General features: G+C 40.8%; 2 protein-coding genes across 8 annotated transcripts in view; one reads left to right on the forward strand and one right to left on the reverse strand.

Annotated features, from left to right (window-relative positions):
* The window catches only part of RAVER2 (ribonucleoprotein, PTB binding 2), a 76472-nt gene extending 59570 nt beyond the window's left edge, over positions 1-16902 (forward strand). Inside the window, exons 6-14 of one of the 5 annotated variants that reach the window (XM_075037297.1) lie at positions 1394-1476; positions 4904-5008; positions 5197-5308; positions 6436-6686; positions 8709-8820; positions 9199-9344; positions 11136-11225; positions 11880-12008; positions 15082-16902. In XM_075037297.1, coding sequence (XP_074893398.1) covers positions 1394-1476; positions 4904-5008; positions 5197-5308; positions 6436-6686; positions 8709-8820; positions 9199-9344; positions 11136-11225; positions 11880-12008; positions 15082-15228 — 1175 coding nt within the window. In that variant the 3' untranslated portion in view covers positions 15229-16902. The remainder of the gene's footprint in view (positions 1-1393; positions 1477-4903; positions 5009-5196; positions 5309-6435; positions 6687-8708; positions 8821-9198; positions 9345-11135; positions 11226-11879; positions 12009-15081) is intronic. The other 4 variants (XM_075037298.1, XM_075037299.1, XM_075037300.1 and 1 more) reach the window with 4 other exon arrangements.
* Positions 16903-17311: 409 nt separating this feature from the next.
* Positions 17312-19908, reverse strand: part of JAK1 (Janus kinase 1) — a 63594-nt gene continuing 60997 nt past the window's right edge. For all 3 annotated transcript variants that reach the window (XM_075037296.1, XM_075037293.1, XM_075037294.1), the window contains exon 25: positions 17312-19041. In XM_075037296.1, coding sequence (XP_074893397.1) covers positions 18940-19041 — 102 coding nt within the window. In that variant the 3' untranslated portion in view covers positions 17312-18939. The remainder of the gene's footprint in view (positions 19042-19908) is intronic.

Below are 19908 nucleotides of genomic sequence, written 5' to 3' on the forward strand. Positions count from 1 at the left end.
TCGTGGGTTAAGATAAGAACAATTTAATAACTAAAGTAAAATAAAATGTAATACTAACAACAACAATAATAAAATATAATAATAGTAGTAATGAAAAGGAATATAATAAAATAATTAATTAAAAAAAAAAAAAGGAAAGAAGAAAAATAAGTGATGCACAATGCAGTTGCTCACCACCCACTGACTGATGCCCAAGCAGCGACCAGCCCTCCCAGCCATCTCCCCCCAGTTTATATACTGAGCATGATGTTCTACGGTGTGGAATATCCCTTTGGCTAGTTCAGGTCAGCAGTCTTGGCCACGCTCCCTCCCAGCTTCTTGTACACCTGCTTGCTGGCAGAGCATGGGAAACTGAAAAATCCTTAACTTAGGATAAGTGCTACTGAGCAATAACTAAAGCATCAGTGTATTATCAACATTATTCTCACACTAAATCCAAAACACACTGCACCAGCTAGTAAGAAGAAAATTAATTCCGTCCCAGCTGAAACCAGGACACAAAGCTTTCAGCAGAGGAGGGAAGCAGGAATACTATTTTAAAACCTGTGCAGACACTGTTTCAGTGTGTCTGTGTAGACACTTTTGCATTTTATGAAAGCAAAAGCAAGAGGTGGATTGCTACACTATTGTGTCTGGGTAAAATTTAGTGTTACCTAAAAACATCCTCACGTTAGCTCTGGGGTCTCTGAGTGTTTATATTAGAAATGGGTTTAAAATGAAATGTCTTTTGCAGTAATTAAAATGGCAACTTTAAATCTGATTCTAGATCTGAATTTTGCAGCCTGAGTCTTTCTCTTATTGTTTCCAATGTAAATCTTTACTCACCTGGATGCTACCGTAGTCATACACAGCACTTCATAACGGCATTAGCCAAAACCATTTCTCTGCCTTCTCATTAGGATGGATGTGAATAAATATATTAAAAACAATCTCAGCACATTTCAAATGGTGAAAGTATTCAGAACAGGAATGAGAACAGATAATTTGAAGAGTCAAGTGGGGGACAGCTAAGAGTTTGTGACATAACCTACTGACAGAAGATACACAAATTGTGTATGAAGCGAGCACTTTGTTGAAGAAACACTTTAGCTAATGCTGAAGTGTCAAAGCACTTAGCTAATGCTGTGGTCTTGCAGTCAACAGCAGACATTTCTGCCTCTTTGAGCAAAACTCTCAGCTTTAAAGGAGCTCCATGACGGTACATTTGATCTCTAATGCTGTTAATTGCAGATCAAAGCTGGGTGTATTGAAAGATTTCATTATAGTGACCTTTAGTAGTATACTGGAAAGTTTTGTGGAAACCACATCTGAAAAATAGAGAATAACTCTTCTAAAGATCTTTACTTGCCTAACTTATAAAACACTGCTACTTTGTCTTGTGTTTCTCAAACAGTTCTTGGAGCATCTGCAGGTTTACCTCACCTTATAAATTCAGCAGTTGGCCCACCTTTTTTGCAGTTGAACAAAATTCATCAGGTACGTGACAAAAAAAACTTTTGTCAAAATACATATTTGTGCAGATCTTAGCATGAAAAATATTCTCAGAGATTTTAAGAAATTACAACTAAAATCAAGTGTTCTCGTTAAAGCTGTGTTTAAGAAAAGCACTTTATTATGAGATGCCTATGGGGATGTAAGAGCAGACTGTGCTTACTATCCACAAGTGAGTTATTTTATCTTAACTGAGCTTTTGATTTGCTAACACCTGCTGATGTAGAGACAACTTGCTATTACGGGCCAAAAAAATCCTCTTTAAATTAGTGCTCCAGGAGCATGGCACATCCATTTCTCTTGGAACTGCTCATACACACTTCCTGTAGAGAGACTTGATTGTTTTATCTTATTCAAGCCAACAACTTAGCATCATTATCTTCATTTTAAAGCTTGCAGGGACTAAAATGTGCTATATATGCCATAAAAAAATAGTGATTTGCAGATGTTACTTCTTAGTCAAAAAAACCCCAAGGTTATAAGCTGTTTAAAGTGTTCTCAGGGTATCTGTAATTCACTGTAAAGTTGATGCGACTTCCATATGGACACCAGAATTTCTGAAAGATACTATACCAGATATTTGGGATGAGTTTGCTGGAGAAGTTGGTGATGAGAACATGCTAGAGTAGCACCCACAACCAGAACTCCTCCCTGCAGCAGTGTGCTTGGCCAGCAGCCTGCCTGGCCTCCACCTTGCATTGAGGTTCTGTCAGAGATTGTCCAGCTCGGCCAGCAGCCAAAATTTGCCTTTAATATTCATGGCAGAGATTTTCATAAGTACCTGTGAAGGACTGGAGTCAGTTGCTTTGACTTACTAATTCTGATGTTTCAGAAATTCCCATTTAAAAAATAAAATCCCCTCAAGTATTAGTTGTTATTTCTGCTGTTCTTTTGGCAAACACAGACTCGTAGATCTTAAAAAAGACCAAATTAAAATGCAGAGATAACTCCTTGTGTAAGTATATTTAGCATTTCTTTTTTTTTTCTGCTAAAAACTAGTAGGTGAATATATTCATTTTGAATAAATACTACTTAATTTTGCCCCCTCAAATGAATTGCTTTTGTCCTGTACAATGAAAAAATACATCATTCCTTGCTTGTACTTCTTTTATTTAAATGACATTTTCAATTGGTATATTTAGTTACTGCTGCTCTCTCTTCAGCCTTGGAGAGTCTATGCTTCCTTGGAAGGCAATGTGAATGTTTTCTAATCGCAGCTGGAGACAGGCATGTTTTACACAGTTAACAGTGTGATTGATGATGATCCAATGTTTTTTGGCTCAAGAGTGCTGCAGCCAAACAACTTAGTGTTTTCTCTTTAGAGAGACTTACAAGTCTAATTCTCTTCCAGGGAGCTTCCTGTCATTTAATTAGCTCCAAACCTGGTCTAATAGCCTGAATTTTATTGAGAATTATTTGCTTATCCCAATTCCTTCTGTTAGGCACATTTTTCTGTTACTCAGTGACTTATTTCAGAGCATTCTCTAAAGCCAGAGAACCAGGTCACTATTTTTATTGTCTTGAAATTCAGTATTGTCACAAGATAGAGGAACACACAGTGTCTTGGCTTGACTCTCTCCCCACCTCCCCAATCACACACTGATGCAGCTTCCTGTGCATGTTGGTTTTGTTATTTTATATTCAAGGTTTTGTAAAGTAATATAATGAGAAGAAACAGCATTTTTAGGATGATTATGCCACATCACTATAAAATAATTTATAATAAAAGATTCAACAGAGGGGAATTTGAACAAATGGGTTATTTACCCAGTAATCTTTCAACTCTGGAGGTAGCACGACTTTCAACTTCTTTCTTTTAATTTCTCTTAGTTACAGTTGTCATGTGCCAAAATAATGCATTTTAAACTTTCTCAGTGATGTGTTTTCCTGAGTCATCCAGCAGTTTATTATATCTTTATTAACTGATTTTCCACTCTTGTATTTCTGAAAGTTTTGCAATTGAACTAATACATTTTCTTCGTTGATGTAACGAAGTTTAGAGGGAACAACCATTGGTATTGGTTACAATAAACAGCCCGGGATAATTTCTACTGGAAATAGCTTAGGGCAATTAAAATAGCAGATGCATAACTAATCTGGATATGGCACTTTTTTGTTTTAAATTGCACATTATGAGTCCAGAAGACTATACTATAGGCACAGAGTTTTTTTTCCTAGGTGATTTGACCCTGCCACATAGAGACACAACCTAGGCTTGAAAATACTTGTGAGGTGTTTTGCAGGAGGCTGCACAATCTGCAAAGCCATGCGTCAGGAGAGCTGCCTTCTTTTTGGGTTCCATCATAATTACCTGGGTTTGGTGATCTTTCCTATGTAGGAGATTTCAAAAAAAAAATTAGGAAGGCTATACTCATTGTGATTTGACATAGTCAATGTCCCATATATCTATTCTTGCACCACTGTACAAAAAGGTTTGTAGAGCAACTTATGTTTTGCCTGGCAAATCGTGCTCAGGAGCTGCTGCCAGAAAGACAGTTTCAAGCCTGTGTTCAGCTAGCATGAATCATAATGTGGTTTTGTGATCCAGAGTGGGCATAAGGTTTCTTTTAAGCCACTGTGCTAGCCAGAGCACATAATGCTGAATATACCAGTAGCCGAGTCTGAACATGGTGCGACAAAGTTGTTGATTAAGTGGCTCAGTTCTGGGGGCAAACTGATCCAGAATTTTTTGAATGAAGAATATTAATATTTTATAGACTTGACAATCTGTAGGCACTGTGATTTGTAAGCTTTTTAATGGTTCTGAAATAGAATTCTCATGTAGGTAGTTGCCACTAAAAAGGCTGGAAAAACATATCCGGATATTCCTCTTTGAAAGTAAAGATGCTGTTTGGTAACTGTAAAGCAAGGGATGAGAGTCCTTGCCGGTTACAGCCAAGTCCTGTAAACTATATAGATATCTGGCGGAGATTATGTATTAGAATTGCCATGCAAGGCACAATGCAAATGTTAACAGACAATGAAGTCCTTATTCATAGACCTCGTAATGCCCTGAAGCCTTGTGTCTCGTCTTTCTTATTGGCACTGTAGGTAACTCCCCTATCTAGTCTGTCTGCAGAGGCTTCAAACACGTTTAGCTTTCCCTGTTGGCTTAGACACAGGGGCTGCAATGGAGTCTGGATTGTATTTGGAGTATACTCTTGATCCTTTAAAAGCCACCAGAAAGCATACTTGTGGTTGTGAGATGAAAAAAAGGGCTAGGCAGAAGAGGGGTTAAAATAACTTGAAATAACTCTCTGTGGCTGAGGCAAAAATTTAGTTCTGTGGAGGAAATAGTTATTTTCCTTTGCTGTATTAACTCAGAAACTAATTTAAATTTCTTTAAGCAGTATCATCTGAATGTACTGTTTTCCATGACTGTCAACTAACACTTCTTTTAATAATTTCACAGAGTTCAATTCTGGGGAGTACATCTAACTTACTACTGCAGAGCCCTGCTCACCTACCATTGCCACAGCAGCAACTGATGAAGATTGAAAACATTCAGGCTAATAGTGTAAGGTCATCGCTTTAACTTCAACTTTCCTTGGACATTCTTATAACTGCTAAAACAATTTTTTTTTAAAATCTAGTATAATTTAACAGTTTAGGGTATCTAAAAAGATTAACCGAATGTGAAAGTTATAAGAAATAGCAACAGACATTATTTTAATCATTTACACAGTTTTCTATTCTTCCTTATAGAAACCGGGTTTGCTGGGAGAACCTCCAACAATGCTACTTCAGACAGTACTGGGAATAGGGGTAATGCCATCAGTGAGTTCAGGCATGGGAACCCGTGGAGAAGCTCTTAAGTGTAAATGACATTTTATTACATACCAAATCAGTAGAATTGCTTAGCTTGAAATTATGCGCCTTATTTTCTCCCGCTGTAGCAAAAGCAATAATATGTTTGAACCTTATCACTGCACAGTAAGGTAGGCAGAGAGCTGGACAATAATAGATGTTGTATAGCTATATAGATAAGCAAGGTAACAAGTTATATAGCTGTATAACCAATTGTAAACTGCTGATTTAAGCAAGAAACAAACTTGAGATATCTTGCCTTGTTGCCAGGCTTCTCTCATCTGTTTGTCAGGAAAGAAAGAGTACGCTGTGGCATTGGTTGAATATTTGCAGGTTGTTAAATATTCTGCTTGCTCAGTTACTACTATTTTTAGTACACTTGAAATTTGTTTTTATTTAGGATCAAAATTTGGGGATTTGTTGTTTCAAAGCAGGTAAATCTGAGTAGCTGAAGAGGCACCGCAAATAGGTTTTTTTTTTTTAGATTCATTTCATTAAGCAATAGAGCTTCAACATCTGGTCTGTGATGGATGTCAATTTTGAATGCAAATTTCTGCATCAGCGATACCCTCAGTTTTTATGAGGAAAGATCAGTTGCGATACTGCTTGCTTGCATCTTTTTTGTTTCCTCCACTGAGAGACATGTATTCTGTGCTTCTAGACGTGGTGTGAGCAATGGTAGTAACCAGCAGCAAGGAAAAGCTTGGGGGGGGGGGGGGGGGGAGGAGAAACCTATTCTGAATGTCTAGATTTTAATTCTAGATAATACTTTCTAGCTCTCTTGTTTGTAGAGTTTTACTAATGCCATTTGAGGTGATGTTTTCCCCCTCTGTTCCAATATAGGATTCTCCAGGATGTTGTTGGCAGGCTTTTTGAAAGTGACAGGAAGTGCTAAGTAACTTCTCATAGTAAACGTTCAGAAAAGTCAGAGTTTTCTTCTATTGTATTAGCTTTAAATAGAGTTGTTTGCTCCTGGGATGGTAAAAGAATAAAAATTATTGCCAGAATCCACTGTTCTGGGACAGCTGTAAAATAGATGTCTAAATGTTTTTCTCATCACTTAGTAAAAACCACAAACAAAATGTACTGATAAATCTTGTCTAACAGAAAAGTTTCTCCATTTATGGTTGACTGCAGCATCTAATCTGACTCCAATTCAAACAGCAGCAGCAGGGATGGGCATGCTGCCATTCTTTCCGAATCAGCACATTGTTGGACAAGCTATACCAGGGCAAAATAACGCTCCAGATAAACAATCGACTACCGAAGCAGTTGTCTCGGGATCACAGCCTTATCATCAGACCTTAACAAATCTTTCTGCGGGAGCTTTGCGGGCTGGACATGCCAAACAACAAAATCAACTAAAAAGTACTGATACAAGTTTGGGGGTAAGGAACATTGAACACAAATACTTTCTTTTTTCTTGTGTGTGGATTTTCTCTTTTTTATTTTAACATGCCTAATAGTTAACTGCAACTGCTTATCGTAGTTCTTAGCTATAAAATTTGCTAGATCATAGGATCATTCATGAGACATTTTAAGGTCATTTCAGTTATGAATAATAGGGAGAGAACAATAATGCTCTTTGGTGGTCCAAATGAATTAACAAAGGAATCTTTTTACAGTGCTGTAGGGTTTTTTTTCCATGTGTATGCCTCATAGTATTTGATGATGAAATTATCTCAAGGGCAATGTCCCTTTTAAAGACTGAAAATTGAACTTGTGGTTGAATTTCATGACTAATCGGGAGTAATTCTGGTGGTATGTCAGGCTTTTGGGTTTCCAGGTGGGGGTGTGTATATGTATATATATGGATGTAAATTTAATCCGTACCCTCTTAGCCATAGCTGACATATTCTTAGTCTGTATCAGTTTTAATATTTATTCCCTTGAAGGCAAGGAGTAGGAAGATGATGGGATGGGATTTGAATTGAACCAGAAAGGTCTAGTTTTTTCAGAAGTTTTTTCCTGTCATCAACAGAATTTACTTTTTTTATAAGATACATAAATACTTTGACATTTATGGGGAAACATTCTTAATTCAGATCAGATCTATGTTTTCCTTACATATTTTCTGAAGCATCTGAAGTGCTAGATTATATAGAGGATTGGTGGCTGCCTTTGTTAGACAGCTTTGACAGATTTGGTCCTACTTCAGAAAGTACACTTTTCATTTTTTAAATCTTTTTCTTACTGTAATGAAGTGGAATTTTACTGATGTATAGATACACATGGAGAAAATACATAAGGTGTATCTGTATACATATATAAAATCAGTGTTTTATTTCAGCATTTCATTTAATTAAAAGGACATGTAATTAAATCATTAGAAGTCTAGATAATTCATTTATTTCTATGAATATTGTTTATCAGAAAAAGGGTTTTTTTTGAAATCCTGGTAGATGTTTTAATTGTTTCCTTTTCTGTATCAGTAGACAGAAGGCCCAGTTTGCAAAAACGCTTCCTTGCAAGACAACCACAGGCTGTATGCTGATACTGAACGGTCACACTATCTTAAATTCCTGCTTTTGCATCCAGATGAAGAATTTCAGCACTCTTGAAGCTTTTTGTGTTTAAAAACTGGTCTCACTGTTTTTTAAAAGTTGTTGAATAATACTATTTTACTGAAAATAGTATTAAACCATTAAAATAATGGATTAATTTTTTTCCTTAACGGGCTTTGAAAAAATGAACAGAATAGATGTGGAGTAGAATACTGTATAAACGTCTTTCAGCTATGTATTTCAGACAAGCTATGTAACTTGCTATAGGTGCTTCATCCTTATTTCTGCTGTTTTTTCTAACATAAACTGAGGACACATAAGCTGGTAGTGTACCCTTCCTAGTCACTCATAGGAAACACTTCTGGTGGTTTGGAGGAGTGAGTCAGTCCTGACGCTTCATTTCCACTCATAAACATTTTCACTTTCTAAGTAAGGGCTTATAAATAGAGTGATCAGTAAGATGTGTTAACAGGGGCAGATTCCAGACAGGGTCATCTCTCCACTCCAGGGTTCATTTGTCCTTTTATTTGCTTGTGACTCTGCGTGAAGAGAGTTGATTTTTTTTGTCTTGGCCACGTGCTTAATGCTAACTCTTCCCTGCATCTGGAGTTGTTACAGTGATTATTATTCCTTTACTTGAGTGTAAAAGGTTTTCTTTTGTTTATTTGGTTTTTACTATCCTTTAGTGACTTACAGTCTAAAGAGAAACATTGCTACAAAATTATTTGACAAGGAAAAGGTACAGGCAATGTGTCCAGATAATTGTCCCCGGTATTTATTTTAAAAGCTTTCCTGTTACATTTCATAGGGCTGAGCTTTTTTCAAAATCCTGCTGATACACTTACCTTATTTCTGACAAATGTTGTGTGAATATAATGCAAACTGACCTGTCCAATTGTTTCACAGACTCCCTTGAAAAAACAGACTTCACTGTTAGGAGAACCACCAAAAGAAATACGTCTTAGTACCAACCCCTACTTAAATTTGGCAAGCGTGCTGCCTGGTATATGTCTTCCAGGTAAGCAAACATTAAGTGGGTTTAGTTACAAGTTTCCTTGACCAGAGTGTGGCAAATCATTATTCTGTTTGGCAGGTAATTCCAGTGACCACAACATTTATCTTTAAGGAAATTTTGTAGTCTGCCTTAAAATTGCAATGTAATCTGTCCCCATAGTTAATATTTTATTTGGTAAGGGTAAATTTTCAGAGTTAATGGACTTAGTGATGCAGACAAACTTCTAGAAAGCCTTTCAGTTATTAGTAGTACTGATTAATTTTGAGCACAGCCTAATATGAAGTAGCAAATCTCTGTTTTAAACTCAGAATATTGCTAGACGAGAGTGCAACCTAATTTGTACAGTTTATACAAACGGTGTATTCTTCGTGTTACGAACAGCAATTGCCAGCAAAGCCTCTAGTCCACCACAGCAGACTGGACTTTCGAACAACATTGTGGATGCTGCTGTGTCTCAGGGAACTGCATCACAACACGCAATGGAAAATTATTTTAATTACTCTCAACAGCATGGGGAATACACACAGGTACGTTGTTTTGCAGCGCTTGCTTCTGAAGCCTGGTTTGTCGCTCAGAGCTCTTGTAGCAGGATCTTTGGCAGAGATCTGCTCAGAGATCCCTCCCTGAGTTGCTCATTGTTTTCTCTGTGTACTCTTAATGCACTTCTTGGTACATGTGTGGTCTGATAGCCCTGCATGCAGTTGAACAGCATTGCCCAACATCATGAATCACTCTTCAGCAGTTCCTAGGCTTTCCTACAACTAAAGCCCACCCTCTTCAGATTGAACCTTGTTAGGTGCTCTTCACTGATAGTTTATCTCTTTTGCTGTACAGAATAGATTTAGCACGAAGTACACCTAATGCCAGTCAAAAAAAGCATCTATACATTCCCTGCTGCAGTGTCATAACCATTGAAAGATTGCTTCTTGAGAACTTGAATTCAGTGCAGTCGGCTAAAAAATTACTTCTTACCATTTCTGGCTTGGCTTTCGTCTGTCTTCAAAACCGTGAAGTTTTTCTCTTCCCCTTCCCAAGAAGTTGTAAAGTTTTCTTGAACTTTGGCTAGATCCCAGAGAAGAGAGTGTTCTGTCGATCAGAAGCTCCTGTATAGCTTGAGGAATTTTTGCAGTCTCTGCCAGCTGGTTTCACTGCATGGGATTTCTTCACCATATGCCCCATTTGGTGATCAGAGTATGGCCATTAAGGTGGGGGGCTGCCCCTCGTCTGGAGAGCGTTGCAGTACTGAGAGCAAGCACTGGGTTTCACAGACATAGGGATACTCTGTGAAATAACGTTTCTATATTTTCATTAGCCATCAGTAGTCTGTGTAGAAATATAATTGTATACAAATCAAATACAAGAACTGGATCGTAGTGCTGTCAGACAATCTGTATAAAAACCTTGGGTCTGTGCTGAGACATCCACTCCGGCTCTGCTGTAGGTCTCCTCCTGCCCTGTCCCCATCACCTCCTCGAGGGTCGCCCAATCTCTCCTACGGCAGGGAGACAGAAACAAGCTGCGCTCCCCTCTCCTGGGCTGCTGGCAAGGAAATCTGTGTTGCCCCAAAACTCCTGGGGTAGAGCAGGGCTGCTGTGGGAGTTAGTTGGGTCTGGAGGACAGAGGGTGGGCGCATGGGTGGGCATGGGGGTGGTTCTGTTTTAGGAGGGTCTCAGCCTGGTCAGGAGGGGTGGAGGGGATGGGGTCGCTGCCCGACGTTTGCTGCAGCAGGGAGCTTTGCCAGGGGCCAGAGCCATCTCCTAGTCAGGTCAGATGTGGTGACAGTTGTGGGTTAGAGAAGCAAGAGAGATGTCCTGTGGGCCGTTGTGCTGTGCATTTCATGTAAGCACTAACATAGTCTTGAATATTTTATTTGAATCTGATTATTGGCTTTAAACTCATTTAGTTCCTAACCCCAAATCCTTAAAATACTGTCCAAAAAAATCAGTCAGATTGTAGTATTAGTGTTACTAGTATTATCTTTAGTAATATGAAGGACTCAAATGATGTCACTTAGGTGCAGAGATGCCACATGTCATCATTCAGCTGTATTTGTACTGTCTGTTCCTTCCATGTAACAGAAATTACCTTGTACTTGTGTCCGCTGCCAAGGCAGTGGTGCCTTGTGTATCTTTTAAGCGTGTAACGTAGTTTTAAATGTTTGGTTTGAGCTTTATCATTGGTGTTAAACATGTTTTGATGCCTCTTGGAGAGCTTTGCCTTTTATTCATTCTCATGTCCTGTGAGGCCATAAGAATTGTTTTCGTTTAAAGCGATCTTAGTAGGCAGCTAATGGGAAGAGGTTTTTTCCTCCTTTATAGGAGGCTGTTCAGCAGTGGTATCAGCATTATGCTCAGGCATATAACTCTACCCAGGCAAGAGTCGATGAATTTGAAAATGAAGCCTCTGAGGTGAGAAATACTTTTATTTTCTTCCTGTCTCCATTGGCTGTTTCTCCCATCAGCTGTAAGGGTGCTTTTGGAGTCTGGACACCTGCTTTGTTTGTTGATAGTGGCTGCTGCTGTCGGTACTGCAGAAATAAGGGGCTAGAGAGCGTGGGACAAATGGCACTGCATGGTCACCTTCTGCAGGACATCCCTGCACAGTTACTCTCCAGGATTCATACTCGTGCTTTTGATTATATCTGGCATAAATGTTCCTCTCTCTAAAATCCCACAATCTGAAGTTACCTGTAAAGCTCAGGAGTGTATTAAAATACCCCTACCAAGAAACAGCACACCGTAACATTATTTCCCAGTGAGTCTGTTGAAGGATTGTTTCTTGCCCAGGCCATTATGCAGCCCGAGGTTTCCGTGACCGATGAGAAGCACGCTTTGTTTTTTTAAGGAATTGTGTAAGGTAAACTGTCCCCCACATCCTACATTTTGCTCAAGAAATTGCTGCATGCCTGAGCTGCTCTAAATTGTACACTCCTTTTAGCAATTGAGTGTGACTCAGATATTTTCATATCTGATGAGTGCTCATTACTGTATCAAGTAAAAATGAATTGTTAAACCTATTTTCTTTCAACTTCTGGTTGATCATGGATCCCATTCTGCATTTAGGAATCTACAGGTGGATCTTACCCAGACTACAGTACCTGCTTGCAGGTCATGCCTACACTTTACAGTGGAGCCCAGGGATCATACCAGCCAGGCAACTTGCAGCTTCCTCCACAAAACCCATTAAATAAGGTGAGAGGAGAGACCAAGCAGAGTGGTTGCAGATGCAGCCTGAGCCAGCCGCTGGTGGAAGCGCTTCTTATTAGTCTTATGCTGCCACCGAGTGGACTTTGGACCCACAACAAGCCAAGGCAGAGCTTTTCCATTTCATCCATGCTCCTCAGGATCCTGAGTTGCTCAGGTTCACACGCAGTTCCTGGTGGATGTGATAAATAAAAGCAGTGGCTGAGCAGGGTGTGCCAGCGCCAGACCCCCTCAGAGCCCTCCAGCACCCTGGAGATCAGTGCTCCTCACTGCCTGCAGACCACCAGAACCCACAGGCAAAGGAAGGCTTGATGTTTGTGAACAAACTTCTTGGAAAGATGGTATCTGAACGTGCAAAAATGCCTTGAAGGAGGCAGATATAGTAGGAAGTGAACAGAGGAGAAGGAGGTAGTTCACACTGGTTTTAGATGGGTTTTTTTGCCTGACCTGCAGATGTTTTGCAGTGAGTGCCACTGGGATAAAACCTCTGAAGTGGACTTAGCAAGTCAAAGCAGCGTCCAGGTTACCTACAGCCTCCACTTCGTAATACTCTTAACTGGATCCTGGGAGGAAAACCATTTTAACTGAGGAATTAATACCCTCATGCCGTAGGTAAATCACAGTGCTCCTGTTCTTACGGATGGGAGAGACCTTAAAAGCCAGATTGTCATCTGTTTTGGAGCAGCTGCAGGCAAGTATGCCCATCAGCGTAAGGAGCTGCTGCTTTTGGAAGTCCAGCCCCAGCCATGCAACCATGAGAGCGATGATAATCTCTCTGAGCGCTGCTGGAGGGACGCTGAGCTGGCTCTCCAGCCTCCAGCGCAGCTTGTGGCCCTTTACACAGTGTCTGGCCATGCTGAGAGGAGTCACAGCTGAAATCAGCAGTCGCATCTGGGAGAGCTTAGGGGCCCAGCCTCCTGCGTGGCTCTCCACCATCACACCATTAAATCCCTTTGCTGCACAGAGGTTAGTAGCCGGATTCAGCACATGATGCTCTGGCATTCAGAAACTCGCATCTTAGACTTGGCATGAGATTCCCATTTTTTGGAGGAGATTTAGAAGGAATACAGAACTGTAGCAATTTGTGACTCCTGGATAGGGGCCAAGGCCGGGCTGGAGCTGGCTTTGACGTATCTTGGGATAAAGATGGCCAAGGCCTGAACATGTTACCATGGGCTGTGATATCTAGCTCTGTGCAGCAGAAGAGAGCACATTCAGGTTCCTAACAGCTCCTGTAGGACTGGAAGTAAGTGAAATCATGACAAGACAAGGCGATAGTCTGGAGTTTGAGCTAACTAACACCTTTCAGTTTACTTCTAGTCTAAAGAGGAAAGCTTGTCTGTGGAGGTGATGCTGAGCAGCTTGCTTGAAAGTTTGTCTTAATGCCAGATGCCATAAATGGCAGAAAGAGAGCAGTTGGTCCCTTGGCATAGATGCAACAGAAGTACAGTTGGTCTCTGCAGCAAGGTACTTTTCTTGTTTCTGGAATCAGAAGAGAAATCTCAGTGAAGAGGGCACACAGACTGGTCCCCAAGAGGCTCTGTATCAGTTAAGAGTGTGTGCTTGTGTGCATGTGCCTGCTGCAACCCTGCAACCCCTTTTTCTCCAGCTTCTGTGAGCTGCATTTCAGAGGTTCAGAAGGAGCACAGAGGTTTGTATGAAGCACACAGTGGTGATGCTGCACTCTGCCACGCGAGCCAGGACATGGTGGAGTGTTACAATACACGTGTGAGATCCCCAGAGCTCTTAGAAGTGCAGGAGAGAGGACAGGGGGAAACTAAAAGTCTTTCCTTGAGCAAGTTCCTATTTATGATAGGGGTGCATGCTAAAATGAAATTGGACTTAGCGGAGTGTAATTTGAGTTGTGAATGTGAATTAGCAAGCGGTGCTTCTGAGAATGGCTAGGAAGTGTTCCGCTCAGGGACATTTGGTCGGCACAGCTGTTCTTTTGATGGAGTTAAGGAATTAGTATCCTGGTTTGTGAAACATGTTAAGGTTTCTAAACTATTCACTCCCACATGAACCAAAACACTGATTCTCCTGATCTAGGAGCCAGACTTAACCCAGGACATGCAGTGTGGTTGAGCAGGATGTGGTGAGACCAGGTTCAGGTGGTTGTTACAGGGCAGATGCTTCAGTCTTTTAGAACAAGGTGACTGTTTAAGCCATTTGGTAATGAAATTAATGACACGTTGGGGGAAAGAGAGAAGTGATCAAGAGTCATTGATTAGGGCAGTGGGCTCTAATGGGTATGTACAGCTTCTAGTGCTGTAGGTGCATGGATAGCGCAAGGTCCTGCTCTGACGGATCCCAAAGAGGAACTGAACCTGAGCCTTGCGTTCTCCAAGAAGCCCTTGGTGGTGGGGCAGCTTCAGGTCACCTGTGCCCTTACCAGAAACCCTACTCGGGCACCCTCAGGACTTTCTGTGTATTGGAGTGAGGCATTTTAGATGAAGTTTTGATTAAAGAACCAAACCGTTACTGCTCTCTCCTTCACTTTGGTATCACATGTGAACTCAGGCCTTCAAGAGGCAGAGGGTTACCTGTAATCTGCAACACAAACCTGCTTTGGCACGGCTGGAAACCAAGTCCTTCGAAGTCTGACTTGCTGTGATAGCTGTGCCAGGGCAGTTTAACCCATTCAGCTCTCCAAGAGAAAAGGAAGAGGAATGAAAGGTGGCCCACTGGTGCCTTACTTTAAAGGATGGAGATGGCTGGAGCTGTTGTGACACTGCAGGGTAATAGCATGGCCGTTACACTACTGCTTTTTAAACGTGCACTGCGGAGCACGGCCACCTGGCCCAGCCAGCCCTTTGCCCTCACAAAAACGCATGTGTGGTGGGCCACCAATGCATTTACGATTGGTTGGGATTTTTTTTTTTAGGGAAAGGGCACAAACACTGACTCATGAGCTGTGTATAGCTGGACCTTAAAGCCGAAGGAGTCGGGCCTTTGGAGTCAGTTACTGGCTCCTGGTTCTTGTTAATTCCCAGACTGGAGCTTTATTTATTGACACCGTTTGCTCTGGATCATGTGTCACTTGTTTTCTTCTTGTCCTTAGGTGGCTCCAGCGAGAAGCGAGAAACGAGGCTCTTCGTACCTCATTTCTTCCCCAGAACCTGGCCCCATGGAGTACCTTGGCCAGCAGACTCAGGGCTCCGCAGTACGTTATGGAGAATCCTCTCTAAAAAAAAAGCGTGTTTATTGAGACCTAAATAATCACTCCTGCCTTAGGGTGTGAAGGCAGGCTTTTCGTACCTCTGCTATTTATTGCTGCCTTAACTTCAGACAAATAATTCTTCTTTCTGTGTGGGTTATGAATATCCCAAGAGGAACAACCCTCTGTAACAGGCAAATTTGCCAAGGAAACGGTAGGTATTGCTATGAGGTTAGCCATTTCTGGGTAGTATGACTTGCCTTCTGAAAGGATGGGATGGTGTTTCCTTTGTCGTCTGCCACTGGAACTAACAGTGGGCTGAAGCTGACAAAGCAAATTAACTTGGTGAGTTTTGGTAGCTTACCGGTTGAAAGCAATAAAAATACTGTGGAGGGAACACTGATCCTTTCTCTAGTCCTCAGACTGAGGAAGTTAAAAGATGAAGTCTTGATAGTAATTTTTTCTTATTTTTTTAACTCAGAATGTGAGGTTTTTTTCAGTCTTACTTTTTCCAGGATTAAGAGTTCTGCAGTTACAGCCTTTATATTTTTAATATTTCCTCTTAATCCTGGAATGGAGCTATACCAAATGTATTACCAGAGCCTCTGTGATGTTCTCAATAAATGTTTGTTAAAAGTAAGATGCTATACTGTGTGCTGCCTTGCAATATTAAATTCGATTTGGCTAGGTGATACTTGGACAATGAAGTAACCTTTATCTGCTTTTAGGCCAAGAATCCACAGCTTTTCCTTGGAATAAGTAATTTACAGTTTGTGAATGTGTCTGTGTAGAACGGTGTATGTGGCAAAGCACCGTCCTCCTTCCAACAGGCATGCGTGTCACTGAGGCAGGGCTGCTGGCAACACTGTCAGGTGGCGGAGCGCTGTTAAAGGTAACTGTAAGTGGAAGAAATCAACTGCCTCTTGTACTTTTTCTGACTTCTTCTGGATCAGGAGGATTCACAGTTGGAGCAGAAGCAATACTGACATGCTTCTCGGATGACGTCTTTAATCCTGCCCTCCTGCTCTTCACTGTATTTCTTTTCTTTTTTCCCGAGCATCTTAACTTTTGAAATTTGCTGCACTCCAAAGCCTGCTAGAGCAGAGCATCCTGGCTCCGGTTTTCACTCGTCCTTACATATTACCTTTTGCATGAAATAGTTCTCACTAGAAGGAAATGGTATTCACTCAACTCACCTGTCCTAGGGGTGCGGTACGGGCTCACCCCCATACACTGTGAACCGCAGCAGCGATGGCACAGACGGGGCTGCCTCTGCCCATCGCCCAGCCCGGCTCCTCTAGGGCCTGGGGCCGAGCAGTGGCACCTCACGGACATTGCTTCCCAGCTTGATTGTATTTCTGTTTCCCTTTTTTTTTTTAAAAAAAAAAAAAACAACTTGTATTTTTACCTTATTCATTAAGCAGTTCTGGCTAGAGTCTTTCTTTTCAGCTGTTAATCCTTGTAGCTGAAGACTTAGAAATCATTACTTTGGAAATCCAGTGCTTGTGACAGATAAATGATGAGCCAGCCCTTGGTGATGGACAGTGTGGGTTTGCTGCCTTGGAACCCTGCTGCAGATTCATTTGGACTGAACCCAGGTCCTTCTTACTTAATCTTGCTAGACAATATTGAAGCCATTTTTCAGTACTGATTTTTTTTTTTTAAAAAGTGTCTTAAACTGCCTTTCAAAGATACATATTTTCAAAGTTAAAAAAAAACAAACAACCAACAAACCCACAATCAAAATCACTCCTCCCTCAGCAGTTGGGTTGTATAGCTAGTACGCACTGTGCATACAGGCAGTAACTGCTTACAACAGCCAAATAGCAACGCAGGTTACAGGAGCTTTTCGGGGATTCTACATGTATGTATTTGATAAATTCACTTGTAATGTTTTGTTCAAACTGTTTGTATATGCAACTTTCTCAACTTGTTATGCTTTTCAATGAAAATAAATTGTTGGTATGCATTTAAAGTGGGTTTCTGTGGGAAGAAAACATCTCTGGACTACCTTTAAAGTAAGCATTTAATGTAGGGAAAGGTTGTTTTGAAGACATGTTCTGATCCTTATTCCTATGAAAGGTACATTTAAAAATCTTTCTCTGTTTAATTTATGATTAAAAAAGTATGCATGTGGAGAAAAAAAAACTTTATTAGATTTGTTTGTATAAAGAGTAACAAAGTGCTTACAGATTTAAATCAGGTTCATAAGTGACATACAGAAAAAACAGGTAATACTGTAAAAATAAATCTGACCTCCTTGCAGCTCATAATTACAATTTTATATATATATTTAGATATAGATATTTAAAGACATCTTTCTTTTATTGCCAGAACTGAGTATCTCCCCACTGCACCTGGATTTTGAAAATGCTTTGAGAAAACATTATCGCCCCAGTTCTAGGCGACGGGTCAGCAAAAGGTTTCCAGTTAAACCACTGTTTAGCAGAGCCTAACAGGTTTACAAAACAAGAGTACAGTGCCCTCACTTCACTTGCTTACAGCTTGAATGCTAAATCTGGTCCTGACAATAAAACATAACGTGGTCCCAGTCTGGTCCCACTGGTTTCCCTTTGGTTAACAGAATACTGCCCAAGGGCATGGTTTGAGTCTGTAAGTCAAATTAAGTAAAGGCAAATGCTGTTACTTAAAGACTCATCACCTTAGGCGAAATGAACAGCTTCACAAAAGAACTGCTAACATGAATTAACCTGCTGGCTAAAGAAATCATTGACCAAAAAAACGAGTACAACACGCACCTGTCGGACGGCACCACTGGTAACAGACTGTTTTGGGTGTTGGAGGGGTTCGTTCTTCTCTCCAAGGGAAGCTGCCCCGGTTGCTCAGTCCTATCTTAGATAATTCCCCTAGATTCTGTACACGGATCCATTTTCTTTTCTACCCCGAAGTATGTAATTAATTTCCTACACACATTTCACCACACTGTAGTCCACTGGCAGTACAAGCTGAAAAGCAGTTGCTTGTGCAATAGCTACATAAACAGTAGAAACTTCAGCGGGTAGAAATGTGTAATGTGGGAGGGTAGGGCTGAGTTAGGAAAAGGAAATATATTCATCCGGAAACGGGGTTTCTCAATGAAATGCATAACTATACACACTGATCCATGCTTTTTTTGTTTGTTTTTGTGAACATGACAGTCAAGCAATTTTATATTTTTTTTAAATACATATAAGAGCTCAGAACTGCAGCCTGGTTAAGATGGGCCAATAATTTTGTCTTCTCTGGATTTTTATGCCAGAGTTTGCTTTTTTTAAGTAAGTGCACACAAAATATATTTGTCAGCCAAACTTCTTTTTTTAAAACCTCCTCAAAACCCTTGAAAATTATTAAATTACTGTATCAAGTCTGCTTATGTCCACTAGTTCAGTTATTCAAGGAATAAGTGTGCACAGCAGACCTGTTTTAAATGCTACAGATTGCACTGAGAACTGCAGCATTTTTTGACATGGCTCTTTCAGTTTGCATTCATCTGGGTAGTTCAAATTGTGGCAAGACCATAATCAGATAAAGATAAAACTGCCTTGCAATAACAGCAGCAAAGAGAGTTGAAGCTATTGTTTCTGCCATACCTTTTAATTCATTTGATCCAACTGTTGACTAAAATTAAAAAGGAAAACTGTTGGAAAAAGAATCCTTTAAACACATTAGCACAGTCAGAGTACAAATTACAGTAGTTAAAAAAAATGAAAGGTCTTGGGCATTTGTATTTTGACACACATTAAAGTACAAAAAAAAAATGAATTACATTTTACTCATAATTGTTTCAAATCCTTGAATCAAATTGTGAAAGGTTGTCCGTTCATCATGCTTGAATATCCAGCACTTCCTCATCAGCTGGTCCACCTAACAACAAAAAAAGAGAAATGTTTAAAGGAGCAGTGAAACATTTCATTCGTTTTCCAGTAAACAGAATGGAGCAGATTGTCACTACTATGAAATGAAGAACACAGACAGAAACATGCCTCAGATTTGGATCAGAATTACCAAGTATCTGTTGCCACTGGGTTTTTTTTGTTTAAGTAGAGGGATATGTTTGTCTGACAGTGCAGACGATGCAGTAATAGTGTAGACAGCTTAACACAATGCAACAGCTTCATCACAGTTTCGGGAATGGATGTTTTATCAAAACGACTAGCGCGTACCTCTTGGTAATTACTGGTTTAACAGCGGTAAGTGCCTGTTGGCAAGGGGCCAGGCCCCCCCCAGCCTGCTGCACCTCAGAAAGCTGTACTGGTTCAGGCACCAGGAGCCTGCGGGAGAGCGGGACAGGCAGCTCCTTCCTAGTTCTACTCTGACCTTCCGATGCGGAGTTGTCCAGCGCTGCGCTGAGCCATGCAGGCAGGCAGAAAGACCCTGCCCCTCGCCTCCCTCCAGCCTTCTCTGGGCTTGCGGCTCTGGCAGAGGCTGGGGGGTCTCCAGCCCATCCCCAGGGCAGGGTCTGGTTGCCTCCCGGCTCCTCCAAGGGCAGGAGAGGACAGGCTGTGCATGGGGGTCTGCTAACCGAGACCCTGCTGAGGTGCGTCTCAGTCTGGGTTGCCGCACACCCAGGAACTCTCTATTTCAAAAATCAGAAGGATTCTGAATGAATTTTACGTGGATCCAGATACTAAAGCAAAATTCTTAAGTCCTCTGAAGGGATGTCGCAATCTTGGGAGCCTCAGTGTGAAAAAACAGTTTAAAATAATGCTTAAAAAACTTGAAAATGCCTTC

This window comes from Buteo buteo, chromosome 10 (assembly GCF_964188355.1).
Source record: "Buteo buteo chromosome 10, bButBut1.hap1.1, whole genome shotgun sequence".
In the NCBI taxonomy this organism is placed as follows: domain Eukaryota; kingdom Metazoa; phylum Chordata; class Aves; order Accipitriformes; family Accipitridae; genus Buteo; species Buteo buteo.